The following is a 19,717-nucleotide window of genomic DNA, read 5'->3' as shown; positions in this document are numbered from 1 at the left end:
AGAATAAAAAGAAAAGAAAGATCCCAAGTAATTAGGTCCCCCAGCAATAGCTCCCAATAGTGTGCCTAGACCTAACCTTGATTTCTGTGTAAAGGGCATGTTTTGATCACTTCCTGTTTGTCCCCGTCCCCAAATAATATAAAATGGCAGAAAACACACTGTTGACACTAGGCATATGAGAATGACAGCAGCTAATTAGTCACATGCGTTCATAGAGGAAGAAACAATTTGCCATGCAGGGCAGATTGTGTAGTGCACTAGAATACAGAAACAAGCAGGAGCTGTGTAGGGTGGTGACCCTGGTACCTACAGAGCAATATGATGGGTTTTGCTGTGGCTTGTGCCTAGATGTCTCCCAAAGCTCATGCAGTCACAGATGAGGCTTTTTCAGAGATGGCTGAATCTGGAGTACGTGATGCTGGTATTAAGGGTGTTAAATTAGCCCAGATACAGTACAAAAGGGGCAGAAAAAAGCTGCTAAGACCCCTTGATGGCTTGCTTTGCTACCTGCTGTCTTCTGTGAGCTGTTTCTCTTCTGCGATGGCTGTCGGCCATGCCACTTTGCCTCAGAGTCAGCCGATTATGGACTGAAACCTCTACAAACTGTGAGCTAAATAAACCTTTCCTCCTTTAACTTTGGGTGTTGGGTGCTTTGTCTCAGGGGTTAGAGAGAGAAGTGACTAAGACAGATTTGTTCAGCTGATCTTCAGGGCCAGCAGGGAAGTGAAATCTCTAGGTTGACACCTTGATGGAGTGCAGCTGGTCTGGCTCACGTGAGGGGACTTTCCTTCTGGGCGGGAAGCATGTCTAACAAGGACTAGAAAATGCATTTAGATACACAGCACCCTGTGAGGCTCAAAGACATCAAGGCAGAGCATGACATTTTGGACCTTACAACACAGTTATTTTAGAGAAAAATAAAATATATTTATCTTTCATATTTGCCACTTCGTGCTGTTTGTAGCAGCACTGCACATGTCACCATAAATGTTTCTTTACCCAGTTTCAAAAGCTTTAAGTTTAATGTGAATTATCCTAAGAATCCAAAGCTAACTTGAAGAACAACCCCAGAGTTTGGGTAGAAAGGTGGTGTTGGGTATTTTAGAAATAGTTTGAGATAAGGTATTTCAAAGACTATTTTAATCTATTGAGAAGCTGCTGAAGGAAAAAATATAGGTCACTTCCCTGGCACCAGCCAGACTTATGGTGGTACATTTGCCTCAAGATACAAAATGAGGCTTCTGCTAGTGCCTCACTTTATCTCTCAGTGCCTGCACTATTTTATATTTAAAAAAAACAAACAAACAAACAATGAGTCCATACAATTCTAGTCTTTTTGTCTCTACAATGAGCATCATAATTTAAGATAAATAGAAACCATTCAGTATCTATAAAGTCTGATACTTTCAAGTAATTACTATCAGCATGTCCCTTAGTAATCTGTAAGCTCCTTCTCTTATGAAACTTGGAATATGCCCTATCTGGAACAACAAAATTTCCCCCCAAATCATTTTCCAATAAACAAATAAATCAAGTTGAGGGAATTCTGAACAGGGTCAAATATTTTGTGAGTGGTCTGAAGTGCAACGGGCTCATTGATAACACTATTGAGGTTGAAAATCAGGGGTCACTGTGTGCGTCAGTGTTGGCAGGTAACAAAACAGCCACCCAGCCCATTTTCTCTCTCATTGTTGACCTTCTGGCTTGTGTAACCTGGGTTCTGGAGAAGTTTAGTCACCCTCATTCTAGACCTAGTCTTCACTTTGTCTGCTTTTGCAAGGATGCTCCTGGTCTCAGTCAGCTACTAGAAATGTCGGATGAAAAATGGCACAAGTGTGAATTATGACAATAAAAGTTTATAAGCTACTAAAATAAAGTTATAGTACCTAAGAGCTGAGTCAACTGACAATGTTAAATGGAACATTTTACAACCAGTCCTGGGATAATGATTTTAAAAAAAAATGGCACACAGAACATGAAGAAATATCTGACAGGAAACAAGCCCAAGATCAAGTTCAGGTTACTTGATTTTTGTGAGCTACCTCTAAAAAGGGGAGGAGAAGGAGATAATTGAATGCTTCTGAAGTGCCTGCTCTGTGTCCAGCCCTTGGAAGCCATTATCTCTTTTATTTCTTATTACAGTTTAGCGAGGGAGGTATCACTGTTAGCATTTTGGAGAGGAGAAACTGAGGTTTAAGTGGTCCAGTTCTTTACCCAATTATAAAACTGCTCAGTAATGCAAGAAAAATTTGACCTCAAAAATCTGTCTGCCTCAAAACCATGTTCTTTCCATATCTTTCTATATCAAATTTGTCTCTTTACCTAGGCAGATAATCTCTAGATGGATAAAGCATTTTTCAGATTTCATGAACAATCTCTCTGTCCAAATTGAAACTGGTATGTATCCCATTCTATCCATCCAGGTGTTGAATCTCTTTGCCCTGGAGGTCACCATACAAGTTAGATGTACAAAAAATATTAATTTATTGTTACATAAAACAGAAAATGTTGACTTTAAATGAGACAGCATTATGGAGAAAGTTGAACGCTCAAAATGATGCTTAAGAAGTAATATGCGGTATAATCAGGAATTTGCATAGGTGCAATAGGAATCTGCCATTTTATTTTTTAAATTATCCCACTCTTGAATTGTTTTTCGTATACCTTCAAATCTTCGCTACCTTTCTCTAACCGTTCCAGCACAATGTCCTCCTGGCCTGTCGCCTCACATCCCCACACACCAAGTCACAGAGCGTCTCACTTGTGCCAGCCACAGTATCCCCAATGACAGACACAAGAACACTGGCGTTCCTGGGGGACCTGATGATGTCTCCTCAAGTACAGTATTTGCTGTAATTGCACAATCTCTTAGATATATTATGTTTTGCCTTTAAAGATCGTACAAAATTTATATTCTTCTCCCTCATCTGACTTTGTTATAATATAAAGAGAGTCTTTTCAATTATTTCTTATGGGGCAAAATTCATGCTTCGAGAAGAATTAATGTCATGTTAATTCTTAGGCTTCATATACTCCTTGCAAACTCCTCTTACTCTAGCCAGAGAAACACGATGATAAAATGGTATAATCGCATGACATACAAAGTGCTGATGTGAAATGAAAAGGACAGAAATACGACTGGGATATTAATTCAAGAAAAAAAGAAAATAGGACTATTTGAACAGGCTTAACAGGATGATTTAATTCTCTCTGGAAATAACTGGGATGTTATCTAACCTTATCTTGACCTCTATCCCAATTCCCTGCATTCAAATACAACTACCACCAAATATTTAGTTCCCACACACACATAGACTACACAATATCTGGTATACAGACAGACAGAGAGACAGATAGGGAAACATTCCGTGAATCTAATGTAAACCCCAGGTGAAGGCATCATGTCAATGTAGCAATAAAACAAAAAATTTTCGTTGTAACAAATGCAAATTAACAAAATGAGGGTTTAGAACCTCCAAAATACCTCTAAACTCAGCACCAACTTTTATGTATGTGTCCAAGGCTATAATGGACCCAAGGTAATTTTCATACTTGATCCATAGTATGGTTACTGGGAAGTCAAATGCCAGAAGAGGAACAGCTTTCCATGAAAGTGGTACAATTCATCATAACTGTTGTACTTATGCGCTATCAACCTAAACAGAGTATTTAATTCAAATCACACTCAAAAGTATGCACCATCAGGGGAGAAGCCAACAAACATTTTCTAGTTCACAAAGCAACCCACAACCCATTTTCCCAGGATGGCGCTGAAGATCAATTCTACTGGCACACAAACTGATTGCTCTGGTCCTGAACTCGTCTTTACAATCCATTGTAGGAGTTGTTCCTTTAAAAGGCAAGAAAATTGTCAAAACATTGGTTTTGAGAGTGCAATAATGATTAGTTCCTGTTCTCACATGCATAATATTTTTTGGAAATGTTCTATTCACTCAGAACTCCAACTGAATTAATATCTCTCTGTAAAGATATATTTTTTATTTTAAATATTCTATAATACTAGATATCTGTAGCATATCTAGAAATACTAGATACCACTACTGTTCTTGTAATAGTGTCTAAAACTAAGGATTGCATGTATATAATGCATTATAGTTTGTATAATAATTGGGTCATAATACCTCAAAACCCACTGAACAAAATTTGAGTGCCTGAATAGACACATGTAGCTATAGATATAGGTGTAGAAAAAAGAAAATTACCGCAAAGATACAAAGAAAACGATACAAAGGAAAACTTAGAAATGAACTAAACTGCCTTGAATATTGAATAATTTTATATGTACTCAGTTTGGTATCATAAGGATCAAATGGAGATCCTTTATTAGAGGATGTTAAATAGAAGGACTTATTTATCAGATCAAATAAAATGTTTATGTAAATCAGAGATTGAAACAATTTACCAATAGGAGCGGTGATATTACTGAAAGATAATCCTGCATTTATCTAAGGTTTCAAAATAACCTAATAGCTATCATCTACATGTATTATCTCAATTGCAATTATGATGTGAACAGATATCGGATGATAGGAAATAATTTTTATTCATTCAGTAGATATTTACCAGACAACTCCCAGGTTCCAGGCACTATTTTAGGTACTAGATGTATAAGAATAAATAAGACAAACATAGTTCTAACAAATTAGTAACAATCAGGATAACCCTCACACCCCAACAAAAGCTTTTTAACCTCAAAATATTTGGAGTACTTGGCTTATTATTTTGCTGGCAATCAGAGAATTAAACAAATTTTAACAATGAAGTTTTAGATGAGCTTTTCTGCTTTGAAGATATTACTGAAGCGAGTAAAGCTCTCTGAGTTGGGAAATGATAAAATATTCACAGAAACTTATAATCCTGCAGTTGAGTAATAATTATATTTATTCCAAACAGGCAGTTGGTTTCCAAACACATTAAACAAAGGCAATTTAGAAAACTTCTTCTTCCTGCTGGCGTCATTAACATTGTTGAATGTCCTGGGATTCTGGAGTGTTTCACAAAGGTACAGAAGTGTACGGTAAGATGAACAATTTCTGACTCCACAAAACAGTAGTCTGGAAACTCCCGCCGAGCCAATGGGAGCCCTGTATGCCGTGACTGGACAAATTAGCATGTTACAGATATTTAATAGGTTATGTAGAGCAAGAAATTTCATTTTAGTCATCACTTTCTCATTGATCCTCATAATAAACTAATGTTTTACTCAATTTAAAACATGTTATAAAACAAGAATTTTCCCCATTATTTAACATCACTTAGAATTAGAAATACCCATGTCAGTAATATGAATGATTGCTTTTACCATTAAAAGCAAATATCATTAAACAAATAGCTGGGAATCTAATGACTTGAGATTTGGATCCCAATCAAGCACTTAGAACAACAGTGACCATTTCAAGATTAATAGAACACTGCAAAAAAACCTTATCCAATCACCTGAGACCATTCAGTGGCTTAGTATGTATTACCTACCAGCCAGTCATCATGAGGCCTTATTGAGCTCTCTCCCAGCCTTCCTCCTGCCCTCCCATTGACATATTCTTAGATGGGTGCACACTTTGACTAAACTGCCTAATTACTCTGAGACTCTTTCTTATACGTGTTTTAAAAAGAAACAATAATCTCAACCATTTAAGAGTTTGGGGAAGAATTTTAAGAAAGCACTAAACACCATGGCTACTAGGAATGAAGCAGCTTTTCATTTCCTCTTTTTATTTCATTCATGTATGTATTTAATCATAAAAACCCATTCATTGTCCCTTCTCTCTTGCCAAAAATCTTTCTTTTATGCTTCTAACAAACCCCTTCTGGAATATCAGTCATTTGATAGGTAGTGTAGTAAACCGGAGTTTACAACGAAGGAAGTCAGCAAAAGCTCAGCTTCTTCGATGTTACTTTGCTTGTGGAGTTTATGCTCCATGCAAGGCGCAATGAATGACAAAATTAAAAGCCTTAGTGACTCCCTAAATCTGTATATTTCTTACCCTTGAACTATAAGAAATCAAAATGATCTTCCTAAATACATAATTTCCCTAAATGCCAGCCTCATTCTTAGAATCAGAGTGTTATAGTTTGTGTTCCTATGGCCCGCCTCAAGCCTCAAGTAATAATGGACGCGGCTGAATCTAGCGTCTGTGATTGGTTCGTTGTCTAGTGTTCGGATTGGTGGTGTGAGTGCTGCAGCTGCCGGGGGTGGAGCCAGTATACAGCATAAAGGCGGGAAGAAGGTGTGTCTTTCTCTTTCTGTTCCCGCTTGTTTACTGCTGCCAGGTAAAGCCACTCTGCCTCTTGGAGCCAGCTGAGTATGGACTAAAACCTCCAAAACTGTAAGAAATAAACCTTCCCTTCCCTAATTTTGGGCATCAGGTATTTTGTCTCAACAACAAGAGAAAAGTAACCAAGACAGAGAGTCTTGTAGAATTAAACAAGATTTTCCTTAGCTTTGTACAAGGAAAAAAGAATCCAGGAATGAAAATTGGAGACAAAGCCTCTTTTCCTTCTATCCACTGCCTCCAAGCACAGAATTGGTGCCCATTTATTTGCAAATGCACAGAAACCTGCTGTGATGGCTCCTCTTAACCATCACCTTGACTGACCTGAGCCATAGCTATGAGATTTTACTAGCATATTTCCATGTGTATCTGGATGAGTCATGGGGAGCAGGCTTGGGGCCTCCATCTCATCCCTGGCCCCTTCCTTTCTGACTTTTTATTTGCTCTGTGTTTCCTGGCTGCCACAAAGTAAGCAAATTTCCTCCACCACTCCCTTCCACTAGGATGTTTCTGCCTTAGAGGCAGCCAATCTTGGACTGAAATTATAAGCCAAAATAAACCTCTCCTCCTTTAAGTTGCAGGTATCAGGCATTTTGTCCCTGTGACAAAAAGGTGACTAATATATCTGTACTATCACCCAGTGTTAGTTTTATCCTACTGTATAGTTTGATCCTGTCTTCAGTCTGCAGCATCAGCATGGTTTAATCCAGTTCCACAGTGTTTTGGCTGTGCAAACTTCTGCCACTGTGTAACCTTACTAAGACTCAGTTCCTTTATTTGTAGAAAGGAAACATTAAGAACAGTAACTGGGCCATAAGGTTTTTCAGAGGATGAGTAAAGTCTCAAACACATCAGCAAAAATAACAATAACAGCCCTAGATTTGGCCTTCTGCTTCCTTCTTCCTCCCTTTTACCATTCTGCTTCTAAAGTTATGCTGAAGTGTAACCAAAAGACACTAATTATGGGTTAAATTCAAGTATAATTTGCATTGGAACCAGAATTTGTTAGTTCAAGCATTCAGTCATTCATGCATGCATTCAACCAACCTGCTAAGCATCATTCCATGCACTAGTGAAACAAAGTTGAACCGAGCACAATGCCAGGTGACAGGGAACTAACACAGATGTTCAAATTAAAATACTCAAGTGGGATCCTTGCTTTGTGACTGTTGAGCAAGTGAGTTCCTACAAACCAGGGAGAGATGTCAGTGAGGAGTGCAGAGAAGAATAAAAATATAAAAAGCATCAGAGACTGAAGGAGCCAAAGATAAGGGACTGAGTAGTCCAGAGATCCCCAAACCCGGCCAGTGAACAGTCTGTGGTCTGTTAGAAGCTGGGCCTAACAGCAGGAGCTAAGCAGCAAGCAAGGGAAGCATCATCTGTGTTTCCAGCCCCGCCCATCATTCCTTGTACTACTGAGCTCCGCCTCCTGTCAGATCAGCAAAGGCTTTAGACCCTCACAGATGCTTGAACCCTCCTGTGAACTGCACACACCACCTGAGAGACATAGACTGCTCACTGCAGATGAGAATCCAATCCCAAAACTACTCCCACTCCTGTCCACAGGGGTTCTGTCTTCCACAAAACCAGTCCTCATGCAAAAAGCTTGGGGACCACTGATACAGGGTTTATTCATGAATAAATCTAATTGTCCCCAAATCTTTGCCAGCTCTATCTCTATTTTTTTTCCTACATTTTTCTGGGAGGTGTGGAGGAAGATGCAAAACAAAAAGGAAAGAAATTGATTTTCCATATGCTGAAGACCTTGTATCTTATGAAACATTATACAGGTGTAAACAATTTTAGCTTACCTGTTACATAAATCTTATCACTCTGTAAGAAATTTAAGCACAAAAGTAGTGAATTAAACTGAGTAAGTTTACACTAGAATTCAAAATGAAGTTTGGTTTTCTCTAAAATCCATACTGTGTTGCTTATAAGAGCCAGGCAAGAACCTTCTATTTGCTCTATAAAAATACTCAGCTATTTAAAAGAAATCTAGTTAAAGCATCTGTACTTATTACCACTTGTTGGTCACCAATCACACAGGAATGGGTGTCACATCTCAGAAGAAAAAAGAGTCTAGAAAAGTTGCTTCCAAATAAGTACCCAGAACAAACAATATCAGCACAAGGGCACCCTTTACCTTGGAGATCCAGAAACCAATAGAGCTGTACAGATCAAGTCAGTAGAGCTCTGTGGAACCACAGGGCGTAAGTCTGCCTGTATTCAGGGGTGCATGATTCCAGTTTATTTTTATATTATTGTTATTTCCAGGCACCAAAGAACAGTACATATGTAAAGAAACAGGAGAAAGCACACGCATCCCAGAGATGATATTACTGAATATGTTATTTATAAGTCAAGTAAGATTTGATTTCAATAACATTCTGCCCAATCCAATTTTTGTCAAATGTAAATGTTTATTCAGAGCTAGGCCACTGTGTCAAAGTCTATCTAAAATAGTGCAGTCCTGTATTATGCTTTTACCCAATATTTCAAAGAAAATAATGAAACAACACCTTTACTGATGTATAGGCAATTTCAGCCTGTGTTTATGTCCAAGGGCACCTGACCACTGAACTTATATTAGTGTGACACAAGTTAGGTGTAATTGTTAGAAACTTATTAATCTTGTCAGGGTTGCTGGAACATCACCTCAAATACGGTTAAGAATTACCTCTAAGTGGCAGTCCAGACTCTGTACCTCTTACATTAACAAACACCTGCCTTTGACTTTTAACAAAGTCCTCCTCAATCAAATTTGAAATCAGGCAGTGGTGAGATATCATACTTAAAATGCCCCAGTTTAGATGCAAAAGAAGTAAGCAGACAAAATGTCTTTCCCTTGCTGAAAAGCTTAAGTGAATGTATCTGCAGTGCTTAAAATAAGTATATTAATATATATTTATATATACATATATAGTTGCAAAAGATAAAAAGAAATTATAGTTGTTTCAGAGGGGAAAGGGCAAGAGAGAGTTGGCTTTTTATAACACTACCATTGTTCCTCACTGCACTTATTTTTCCAAAAGTATCAACAATCCTCTATGCATATCCTCTGACAATTATTGAAAGCAACATAAATCAGAGACAAATGATCAGATTTATTCAGACAGTCTTCATTCTCTTCTAATTACTTTTAGAAAAGAAGGCAAAATTATCTTTTGAAGCCTTCAGAAGCTAAATATTGATGGATGACCCCAAAGTCTTACATTTGATAAAACTGTAAAATTATATAGCTCATATCCTTTCACACATTCAACAAATGCATACTGAACATCTGCTGTACACCAGGCACTTGAATAGGCATTAGGAACACAGCAGGAAAAACAGCACTCTAAAATGGCTGTTGACCTGAATTTTACCCAAATACATATAAGAAAGTAACTGTATCTTCAGAATCAGGATACTACAATGAAAAGAAGTGAAGATTTGGAATAACCAAGGTTTATTTCCAAAGCCTGGCTCAATCAGCCGCTATTTACATGAACCCTAAGAACATTGTTTAACCTTTGGAATGTCAGTTTTCCAGTCTGTGAAACGGAGATGATTCCATGTCACTCTAACATAGCACCTGATCCTTAGAAAATACTCAAGAAAGGCAAGTTTTTCTTGGGTTGAGAATAGAGGGTGAACATTCTAGAAATACAGTCTAGAAATACAGTCTTGAAATACATTCTAGAAATACAGTCTTGGGTTGAGAATAGAGGGTGAACATTCTAGAAATACAGTCATGGCCTCCATCTCCAACAAGGTCTCAACACCAAGTAGTCCCAGCACCAATTTCACAAAAACCCAGTACATCTGATGCCTTTATGCATCGTGGCAGCCGTGACATTTATAAAGTGCCAGGGCTCCACATCTCTCTTACGGTGGGCATTGATGAGACAGGTTGTAATGGAACAGGTTGTCATAGAGCACCACCTAAAGGTCCTTATAAGACCCTTCGTACACAATGAAACTTCTTTGTCCTGTTTTAAAGACTCCTGGTGAGCAGGGCTCTTAAATAATCACCTTTGCTGTGCCAATATCTACGAGCCCATCATAAAAGGCAGACAAGCACAGGAGAACAGGAAATGATTTATCAAGTCATCTACATCTGGTCCTAAGAAAATCTTTCTTTCTTTCTTTCTTTTAGATATTGTAATCTAAATCATTTTAATGCTCAGAACCTCAGTGCAAGTAATCTTGAAGAAACACTTATTCTCCACGAAAAGTCTCTGAAATTTTATGGCAGTATACAGGAAGTTTCTTCAAGTATTGATCTTTGAGAGACAGCCGAATGAAACTATATTTGACTCTTCCTGTCTTATGAGCACAGTGTTCATTGGGATTTTTTCTTCAATTTAACATTTTATGCATTTTTAGTAGAATCAATATATAATAGCTTGGCTTTATGAATATAATCTGTGTACTTAATTAACAAAGACCAATTATGAACTTCTTGATAAACTATTATGCTTTTGTATTAACATGCTATGTATTAAATTAATGAAATAATTTCAAAGCCTAGGCAATTACCTTTTGGCCAGAAAATGGCAATTCTTCATCTGCCAGTAATATTATACAACTTTTTACAATGGTTCAACCAATAAAAGCAACATAAAAGATCTTTTTCAGAGTTTCAAGGAGTCATTAGAAACAAAGAAACAGTATTGTAATATTCTTTCTTTTTGTAGATTTATTGAGCCTATATTGCATCTTAGACATTGTGATCATATGCTATATATGTAAGTAATAATAAATAAATATAATTCTGCTATATTTGATCTTGATATCATACTATCATGATACAATTTTATTAAGAAAATTTTCTCTGAATTCAAAAGTACTGTGACTAAGAGAGGAAGGGGAAAAAAGAGCTCTAACGGATATAACAGCAAGTGTGTATAGGGATGTTGAATAGCTGACTATATTAATGTTTTTGGATCATTGAACACAGCTGTTTGTAGTCTCTCTGTTTGAATGTCTACTTTGTATTCTTTGATACTGTGATTTGAGCAACTATTTCCAAGATGATAATATGTAATCTATTAACAGGTGATTTCTTACTGTTATGCTTTTTTTTGTAGTTCTGTATTATATGTAACCTTACACTGCTTTGTTTTGTTTTGTGTTTTTCTCTTTTTCCTCTTAAATAAAAAAAAAAAAAAAGAACATCCACTGTCAAAAAAAAAAGTACTGTGACTAAAATAGAGATCCTTAACAAAGACTACCCACATACTGATGAAACTGAAAAATCAGTGTCAATGATGGATTTCTTGGGGTTAAAGGAAAAAAGAAAATTATGGCAGATCAAATGTTTACTGGGAAGGGGGTAAATGACCAAACAAAATAGAGATGCTTAGAGGAATCTGCTAGCGCATATGACATTGTTTGGTCTCCATGGTTACCGACTTAAATGTACTTTGAAAAATCAAGTTCCATTATAAGCCAAGAAATTTATAAACTTGTTATTTTAATGAAATAAAACTAACATCCTGTATCTTTGTCACAACATTTATCAATGTTTGATTGAGGACCAGCTGCTTTAGGGGAATATATTTTGCCCCCATGAGGACAACTTTGACCCAAACTTTTATCCAGGTTGGGGCCCAGGAATTGATGATTTTCATTATCAGGTCATTCTGATGCTCTCTAAATTTGAGAGCAATGCTTTCTAGGACAGTTCATGTTGGAGACGGTAGGCGGGTTTATCACCTGATTGCAAATGACTGTGCAGTTGAGCACCTTCCTTGTGTATACATAAAATATTTTAGATCAGGAAAATAAAAGATCTATTCAACTTGATTAGGTATAATATGCATTTGTAATGCAAAAATGCAGCTGACAGCACCAGGTGTTTCTCACTCAAACTATTTTTTATTTATTTGTTTGTTGTGAGAACAAGTAAAAATGATAGGTGTGATCCTCTCAGCAACTTTTTCCAAGCTCTTCTTTGTTTAGCATTTGTTCCCTGGCAAAACAGCGGGGCAGACCGTGACATGGCTTAGAAGATTTCCTTGCTACAAAAGTACAAATGCCAAATTTGCAATTTGGGTTTCACGAACACTCGAAAGATCAGGAAACCTGTAAACACATCATCTCAGTATAAATGTAAAGTCATAAGAGTCTCACAGCTATAAACGGAATCTGTCTTATTTTGTTGCCCCCTTCACACACACACACACACACACACACACACACACACACACACACCCTATTGCCTTCATCTTTAATTTCTGCATTATAATAGAAAAAAGTGCTCATTATATTTTCTTTATGTCTTTGGAGATGAGAAGTCTGTGGAATGATAAAGTTGACCCAAAGCAAACACCAAAAAAGCTTACAATTCTCACATCAGGGTTGCCACTTGTGATTAACTAAATGGTAGCAACTACATGCACTGCCACTGGAACAGGATGCATTCACACAGCAGTTGCTTCTCTAGTGCCTAGCAACATTATCACTGAGCACCTGGAATAGTTTAGGCATTAAGTGTAATTGGTTTTGCTTTACATAAATCTGCAGCTTTGTAAATAAGTGAAGCATTTCAGCTTCTATATAACACCAATTAACTTAAAGGGATGCGTTGTTTGCAGAAGCCTGCTGGGCTCCCTACTGTATTTCTCTGGTAATATACACAGTGACAACTAACTTCTGTGTCCCTGAAGCATTCCCTTTGCTCCAGTCACTTTGTGCCAAGGGTCAATGCCAGCCTCTCATTAGCTCCAGCATTCAGTGGTGGTGAAAGGTTGGGGAAATGCAGTCTTCCCCGAGAAGCTCTCTCTGTGCTGTATTACTGTTCGTGGTTGAGACCTGAAAGGCAAGGTCTTAGGCAGAGTATAGGTCTGACCCCATCTGATTCTGTCCACAAGTGACAGTGACAGTCTTTCCTTTTCCCTTTCTTCTTATTATACTTCAATCCAGTGTAGGCAAGAGTCACTACAGTGATTCTGTATACAAAATTACCCCAAAAATATATTTTTATTACTTGAATTTATAAGTGAAAATATTTTCATCACAGTGACTTTTTTTAACAGTACAAAATCATACCCAAGGATCTGTTCCTGGAAAGTGATAGATTTTTTTCCCCAAGCTCTTTGGCTATTTCCTCTTATTATCTCTTAACTTGGCTTAATCCCTTATCTTTCATATCCCCTTCAGGTGATCTTGATTTATGGCATTCATTCCACCCTATCCAACCTCTAATTCTCTTGGTTTCCCAAAGCATTTTATCAGCTATCAAAGTAACAGTATCACCAAATAACAGCTCATGATTCCAAAACTTTCCTATTAATATTGTGTGATTTACAAATTGATGGAGAGAGAATAATCACTTCTGAGAACTACCAGGATCCTTTGTTCTATGAGAAGAAAACCACTGCATTAGAACTCCAGATCAGCCAGACAATGGTCACACAGCACCTCCACTGAGAGCGAAACCAGCATACAATCTCTGCTCACAGGCTTACGAGTTAAGCTCTCAAATAGAATCAGCAGCCAAGCGATGACAGCACACAGGTGTTGCTAAAATTCAGGTTGGCTTGTACTTGTACAGAGCATTAAAGGAATCACTAACAATAACTCATATCTATGTCACCCTTTACAGCTTACAAGTTGCTGTCACACACATATTATCACATTTGATTAGCACCCACACTCTAAGAAGCAGGCATATTTTAGCAGGCCCATTTGCTAAATGAGAAATTGTATTTCTAAGACAGTAACTGACTTTTTGAGAGCTATAGAGATTGTAGATGGTACAGACAAGACTTGAGTTTTGGTCTGTCCATCTCTAAAGTTTCACCTCATAAAAACAAACATAATATCACCAATGTTGGATCATCCTCAGTCACTATGGTGGGACACCGTCTGATCACCCAAAAGTGAACAAGTATGAGAAAAAAGATTGTGTCAGGATTTAATGATGTGGATAAAATGATTAGCAAAATATTAGCATTTTTTTTAGCACCTCTTCTCTCTCATTGAGTCCACAGTATGGAGCCCCACACTGTTCTGAAGATTGTCTAAAGCTGTCAAATGCACCCCACTGAGACTAACTCCACTGGGAGAAGGGATCTCAGGCTTAGAATGCCCTTTCCATGCTCCTTTCATCAAAATGGCCTCAGTTGGTGCCAAACTTAAGAAATGGCAATTGGAGAGAAATTGACCTCCTGTAACCATCCAATATATACACTAATTGTGAAGATATTTACTACTTGCTAAGTATAAGACATTGTTTTAGTATACTAACCTATATCCATCACAATTACTCTTGAAATACAATTGTTAACCATATTTTATGAACAAGAAAGCAAACTATAAAAGAGTTAATGACTTTCCAAAAATTATACAAGTAGTATGGATGGAATCAAAATGTGGGCCAACAGAATTTGACTACAAAATCTAAGGACAAATCCTCTCTATATTGCTGGACCTCAGTATAGCTGTTGCATGCAATAAGCTTTCATATATTCTCAGGAGAATTCCAAGGAAGGCCATGCCTTAGCCCAGTGGGTTTTAATTCTTTTCTACCTTAGTACATAATAATATCACCTGATCTGTCAGCAATTACTGAATGCTCAAAACCCCCAGGTTGTGCCCCTCACTTCCCTTATAACTATCTCCTTTTTTATTCCCCAAAGACATGACTCCAAGAGCAGAGTTTCAGACTCTGTGACAATAAGTGGACACACTTATTTAAGAATTGTCATCTGAGCTTTTTTCCAGTGTCCCTCAAGTCATAATGTAAGCTATGTATGGCTCATACAAAAGTTATAGTTACATCAAGATGGTTACAGGAGGTCAAGTAGGCTGTTTCTTTAGCATTTACTCAGACTTCCTGGGATCCCTCCAGCCCTGTTTTCCACTAAGTGTAAAATTATCAAGAATAACCTCAGGTCACTAAGGCCCTCTATATTAGACTGAATTGTAGTTGACAACTAGGAACATTTCCCCAGATGATGCACTGTCACAAGCCCACTCAGAGACTTTATTAACTATTAAATAACAGTGGCACTCACATCCCTATATATCATCCATCACAAACAGGTTTGAATCCATTTACTGATGAGAATCAGATTTTTCCTTACTCCCACTAAACTACAAATGACCAAATCTCATATAAATACAATAATGAGTCAACAACCTATGACAAATGACTGCTAATATGATAGCATCTTGTGAGAAACACATGTAATGACATTTATGCAAAGACCAAGGCAACAATTCTATAATTCTACAAGGTATAGAAGATTAGGGAGGAATGGAACCAATGGGAGGAAGAGATTTGACAAAAATCAGGGGAAAGGCATCTTGCCTACCATAAAAAGATATCACCTAGAAAATATACATGTTATCACAAACAGTTTGAATTTCTCCAAAACAATCTATTGAGGTAAAATGAGAAAGAGGGGACTTGTGAAATTTAAGAAAGGCAAAAGTTCTCTTATCATAAATGTCAGAGGAAAATGTCCAAGTTTCAGATGTGAACACTGTGAAGGGTCATTTGCAAGTATGATATTATGATTTGAATCTAGAATACCTCTTCAAAAGCTCATTGGTATAAAGGTGGGCTTGTGCAAGGTGGGTAGTTTATGAAGGTGAGACTTGCTATTAGCAAGTGGGGCTCAGTCAAAAGAAGCATTTCACTAAGGAGAAAAGTGTATCTCCCTCCTCCACATCTCCTTTCTTTTTCTCTGCCTCCTGGTTGCCGTATGAATAACTTTCCTCCATCAGATCCTTCTTCCATGCTCTTCTGCCTTGGAACTGGCTGAATATGGACTGAAAACACAGGCCAAAATAAATCTGCTCCTTTAAATTGTGGGTGTCAGGTATTGTGTCTCAGCAATAAGAATGTAACTAAGGGACTTTGGCACCATACAAATGTGGTCATTGCTATGAATATAAGTGACCATGTGATTTAGAAGCCTTTGGAACTGATTTGTGGGAGGAGGAACATTTGGAAACATTTGAAGATGCTAACTAAAGAAGTCCTAAAATGCTACTAGCCAAGCTTGTTGGAAGATACCAATCAGAGTTTAAAAGGCCATAATGCTGATATAAAAGAAGATTTTAAAGACTAGACTCAAGAGGTTTCACTTGTGAATAAGGACTCCACTGGCAGTTGGGCCAGAGGCCATGTGTGTTACACTCTGGCAGAATATTGTCTATTTGCTCATATTCTGAGACTTTGTAGGAGACTGAGATTAAAGGGAATGGTCTACTAGGAAGTGTCTGTAAATTTGGGGCCATGGAGGAGGCAGTTGCTGAAAACATTAACATTAAAAACTAGCCAAGTACTTTGCGTGAACCAGGAAAAATGATTCATGGACACCTCAAGAATTAGTAAGACCCCGCCCTTTGCAGGCTCAGAGGATGACTGAAAAGAGTTTACTTTGAGAAGAGATCCTCAGAAACCCCAGTGCATTCAGAGCCAACTAGGAAAGAGTTTCCTCAAAACTTAACCACTCAGAGGCCTCTGAAACCATGATGGAAGGGGGCCAGACTACTCTTTGAGTTGGTGGCAGACCATGGCATCATCTTCTAGGCATGCAGAATGCAAAAGTTGTGGTGTCAGGTAGGCTTCCACCAGATTACAGAAGAAGGCCTAAGAGGTAAGGCAATAAGCATCTGAAAGGACAGTACAGAAAGCTCTGAGTGATAAGCTGCAAATCCCAGGAAGTTGGAGAATGCAGGACCATGCAACATCTAAAGAGGAAAGTTCACAGGCAGTGATAAAAGGCAGTTCAGGAGAAAGGTCATGAGTGGGACAACCAGCAATGTCATAAGGGTGGGTCTGCCAAAGCCACTTGGACTGACAGCTTATCATTATTTGCTGCAGGTGTTGGATACAAAGCTACAAGATGTTCTCCATGCTGGGTATTGGTCTCACTTTGGTGAAATTCTTTTCTTTCTATTTTTCCACTTTGGAATAGTGTGTTTACCTTGTACTATTATATGTTGGAAATATTTAATTTCTTTTGGTTTTCATAGGAACTCACTGCTAACAGTTTTGCTTGAATCTCAGAGACTTTGTACTTGGACTTTTTAGCGATGCTGGAACTGTTAAGATTTTGGCAACTCTTAGAATGGGATTAAATGCATTTTTAATAAGAAGATGGATATGAGTCTTTTAGGAGCCAGGGAAGGAATGTTATGGTTTAAATCTGTAATGACTTCCAAAACCTTCATGTATTAAGAGGTGGAACTTTTGGAAGATGATTAGATCATGGGGCATAATAGATGACTTTTCATTAGGCAGGTGGGTCCAGTCAGCAGAGGTATTTCACTGAGTGTAGAAAATGCATAACATATCTCCCTTTTTGGTTGCTTCTTTTGCTCTCTGCTTTCTGACTGCCATAATGCAAACAGCTTTCCTTGGCCAGAATCTTCCACCACACTGTTTTTGTCTTGGAGTCAGTTGACCATGCACAGAAAAGCATGAGCCAAAATAAATCTTTCCTCCTTTAAGTTATGAGTGTCAGGTATTATGTCTTAGCAAAAAGAACATAACTAGAACACATGGATTTCAAATTTGGCACAATCTCTCACACATGGTAGGTACCTTGATTCAGAAAAATTGATTATGATCCCCTTGAGCACCTCAGACTGCTTTATACCATTTCTCAAGCCCTCTTACATGAGTTAATCCTCCTTGACCTGTTTCCATGGTGTCTGAAGAAATGCAAACTTTTGTTCCTTGTGCAGCTTGTGCAGTTCTGCCTTGCTTCATTGCAGCTAACCATGGCTAAAAGGCAGTAACAAGCAAGATGGACAAGTGTGGCAGTGAATGAGCCATTTTACTGCAATTAGAAGTTCACGGAGAATAAATTATCCTCTAGTTCAAGCTGTCCAGCAGTAATTCTCATTAATAATAACACTTCAACAACAGGCCTGCTTCCCACAATGACAGTGGGTGCTACAAAGTTTACCATTACTCTTGAAGCAGGAGTCACATCCCAGACGGCTAGCGCAGATTGCCATATGCAGCACACGAGAGGTTTAAATTACAAAAGAGCACAAATGTGTAACGGGCCATGAAGTTCACTGGCTAGATGAGCAGGTGGAGAAATTCAAAGGGATTCTCTCCTGCAAGCTTTTCCCTAATTCACAATAGGTAGTAAAAGAATTTTCACACTAGAAATTCTAACAGGATGCTTTCTCAAGGTCTCTCTTCTTCCCTCATCACTGATATCTCTTTCAGTGCATTATCATCATTTACCATGTATGATCTTAAGGCTGTAGAGAATATTAGGTGCATTAAGGCAGAGATTTTTGCAGAGAGATGATAGATAGATAGATAGATAGATAGATAGATAGATAGATAGAGGCAGAGACAGACACACAGACAGACAGACAGACAGACAGACAGAGACAGAGAGAGACTCAGCCAGCAAATGCTGGCTTTCAACTAGGAGCTTTTCCACAGGGACTCTTCATGTTGTTTTACTACATGGGCTACTTGTGCCTCTCCAGAGCTTGCAGGCTGGTGTCCATGGGCAAACATCTCAAAAAGAAAGAAAATCAGGTAGAAAGCCTATAGTCTTTTATGCTTCAAGTCACATCCCGGAAGCTTCACTACCTTGAATTCTATTTGCTGAGGCAATCAGAAAGCTTGGTCTACATTTAAAGTGAGGGGAACAGGAGGCACCTCCTCAAAGGAAGTAAGTAACAAGAGTTTGGAATTTTATCTGGGACCCAAAATGTTGTTGTTGACTTGTACATTTAAAAATGAATAGATATTAGCTAGATACACAAGGACAGGGACAGCAGCATTCCAGGTACCATTAGGAAGCAGCATAAGCAAAATACAAAGTGTGAAAACAAACAGCCCAGCTTACTCTGGAAGTGACAAGTCACTGGGTTTGACTGGGTCACAAGACTCAAGGACAGATTAGTAGGACAGATTTGTGTTTCAGAAAAGACCACTTGGAGAAAATCAACCAGAAACACAGGGGACTGGCAGAAATAGAGGGACATAATTCTGATACCAAATTAATCTGAAATAAGAAACTTGGAGATCAAATAAAACATAGTCATAGGACTTCATAAAATGATTATCCAGCCCACAGGGTTGCCTATGAGTTTACTACCAGCGGAAAGGAGGCAGAAACTGCCATTCTCAGGAAGTTCCTCATAAAAAATTAGAGATATTTCAAATGTGTAGCAAACTCCATCCATACAGGACAGCTCTCGATTATAAGGCCCCTCACCTCTTACACTGCAGCCAGCAACAAATTTTGCTGGCATAGACAGGGGAGAGTGACTGATCTCTCTACCAGTTTTTGTTTGGTGGGTTGATTGGTTGGTTTTTGTTTTATTTAGTGTTTTGTTTTTCTTCTTTTATTTTTTCTTTCTCTGTTAAGCAGCATAACTGCTAACTGGAACCTCTAGTTGAAACAAGGTAGGGACCAGCCATTGCATTCAAGACTGCCCAT

The 19,717-nt window shown here is 38.1% G+C and overlaps 1 protein-coding gene across 1 annotated transcript in view; it reads left to right on the top strand.

Moving 5' to 3' along the window:
- Nucleotides 1–10,614, top strand: part of Slc15a5 (solute carrier family 15 member 5) — an 87,179-nt gene extending 76,565 nt beyond the window's left edge. The window contains exons 8-9 of the mRNA XM_063237580.1: nucleotides 4,915–5,023; nucleotides 10,435–10,614. Coding sequence (XP_063093650.1) covers nucleotides 4,915–5,023; nucleotides 10,435–10,567 — 242 coding nt within the window. The 3' untranslated portion in view covers nucleotides 10,568–10,614. The remainder of the gene's footprint in view (nucleotides 1–4,914; nucleotides 5,024–10,434) is intronic.
- The last annotated feature ends 9,103 nt before the right edge of the window (nucleotides 10,615–19,717 follow it).

Source organism: Cavia porcellus, unplaced genomic scaffold, assembly GCF_034190915.1.
Source record: "Cavia porcellus strain 051 isolate PalLab524CR breed Dunkin Hartley unplaced genomic scaffold, mCavPor4.1 scaffold_27, whole genome shotgun sequence".
NCBI lineage: Eukaryota > Metazoa > Chordata > Mammalia > Rodentia > Caviidae > Cavia > Cavia porcellus.
Note: the sequence above shows the minus strand (reverse complement) of the source record. Positions and strands in the feature narration are given on the sequence as shown.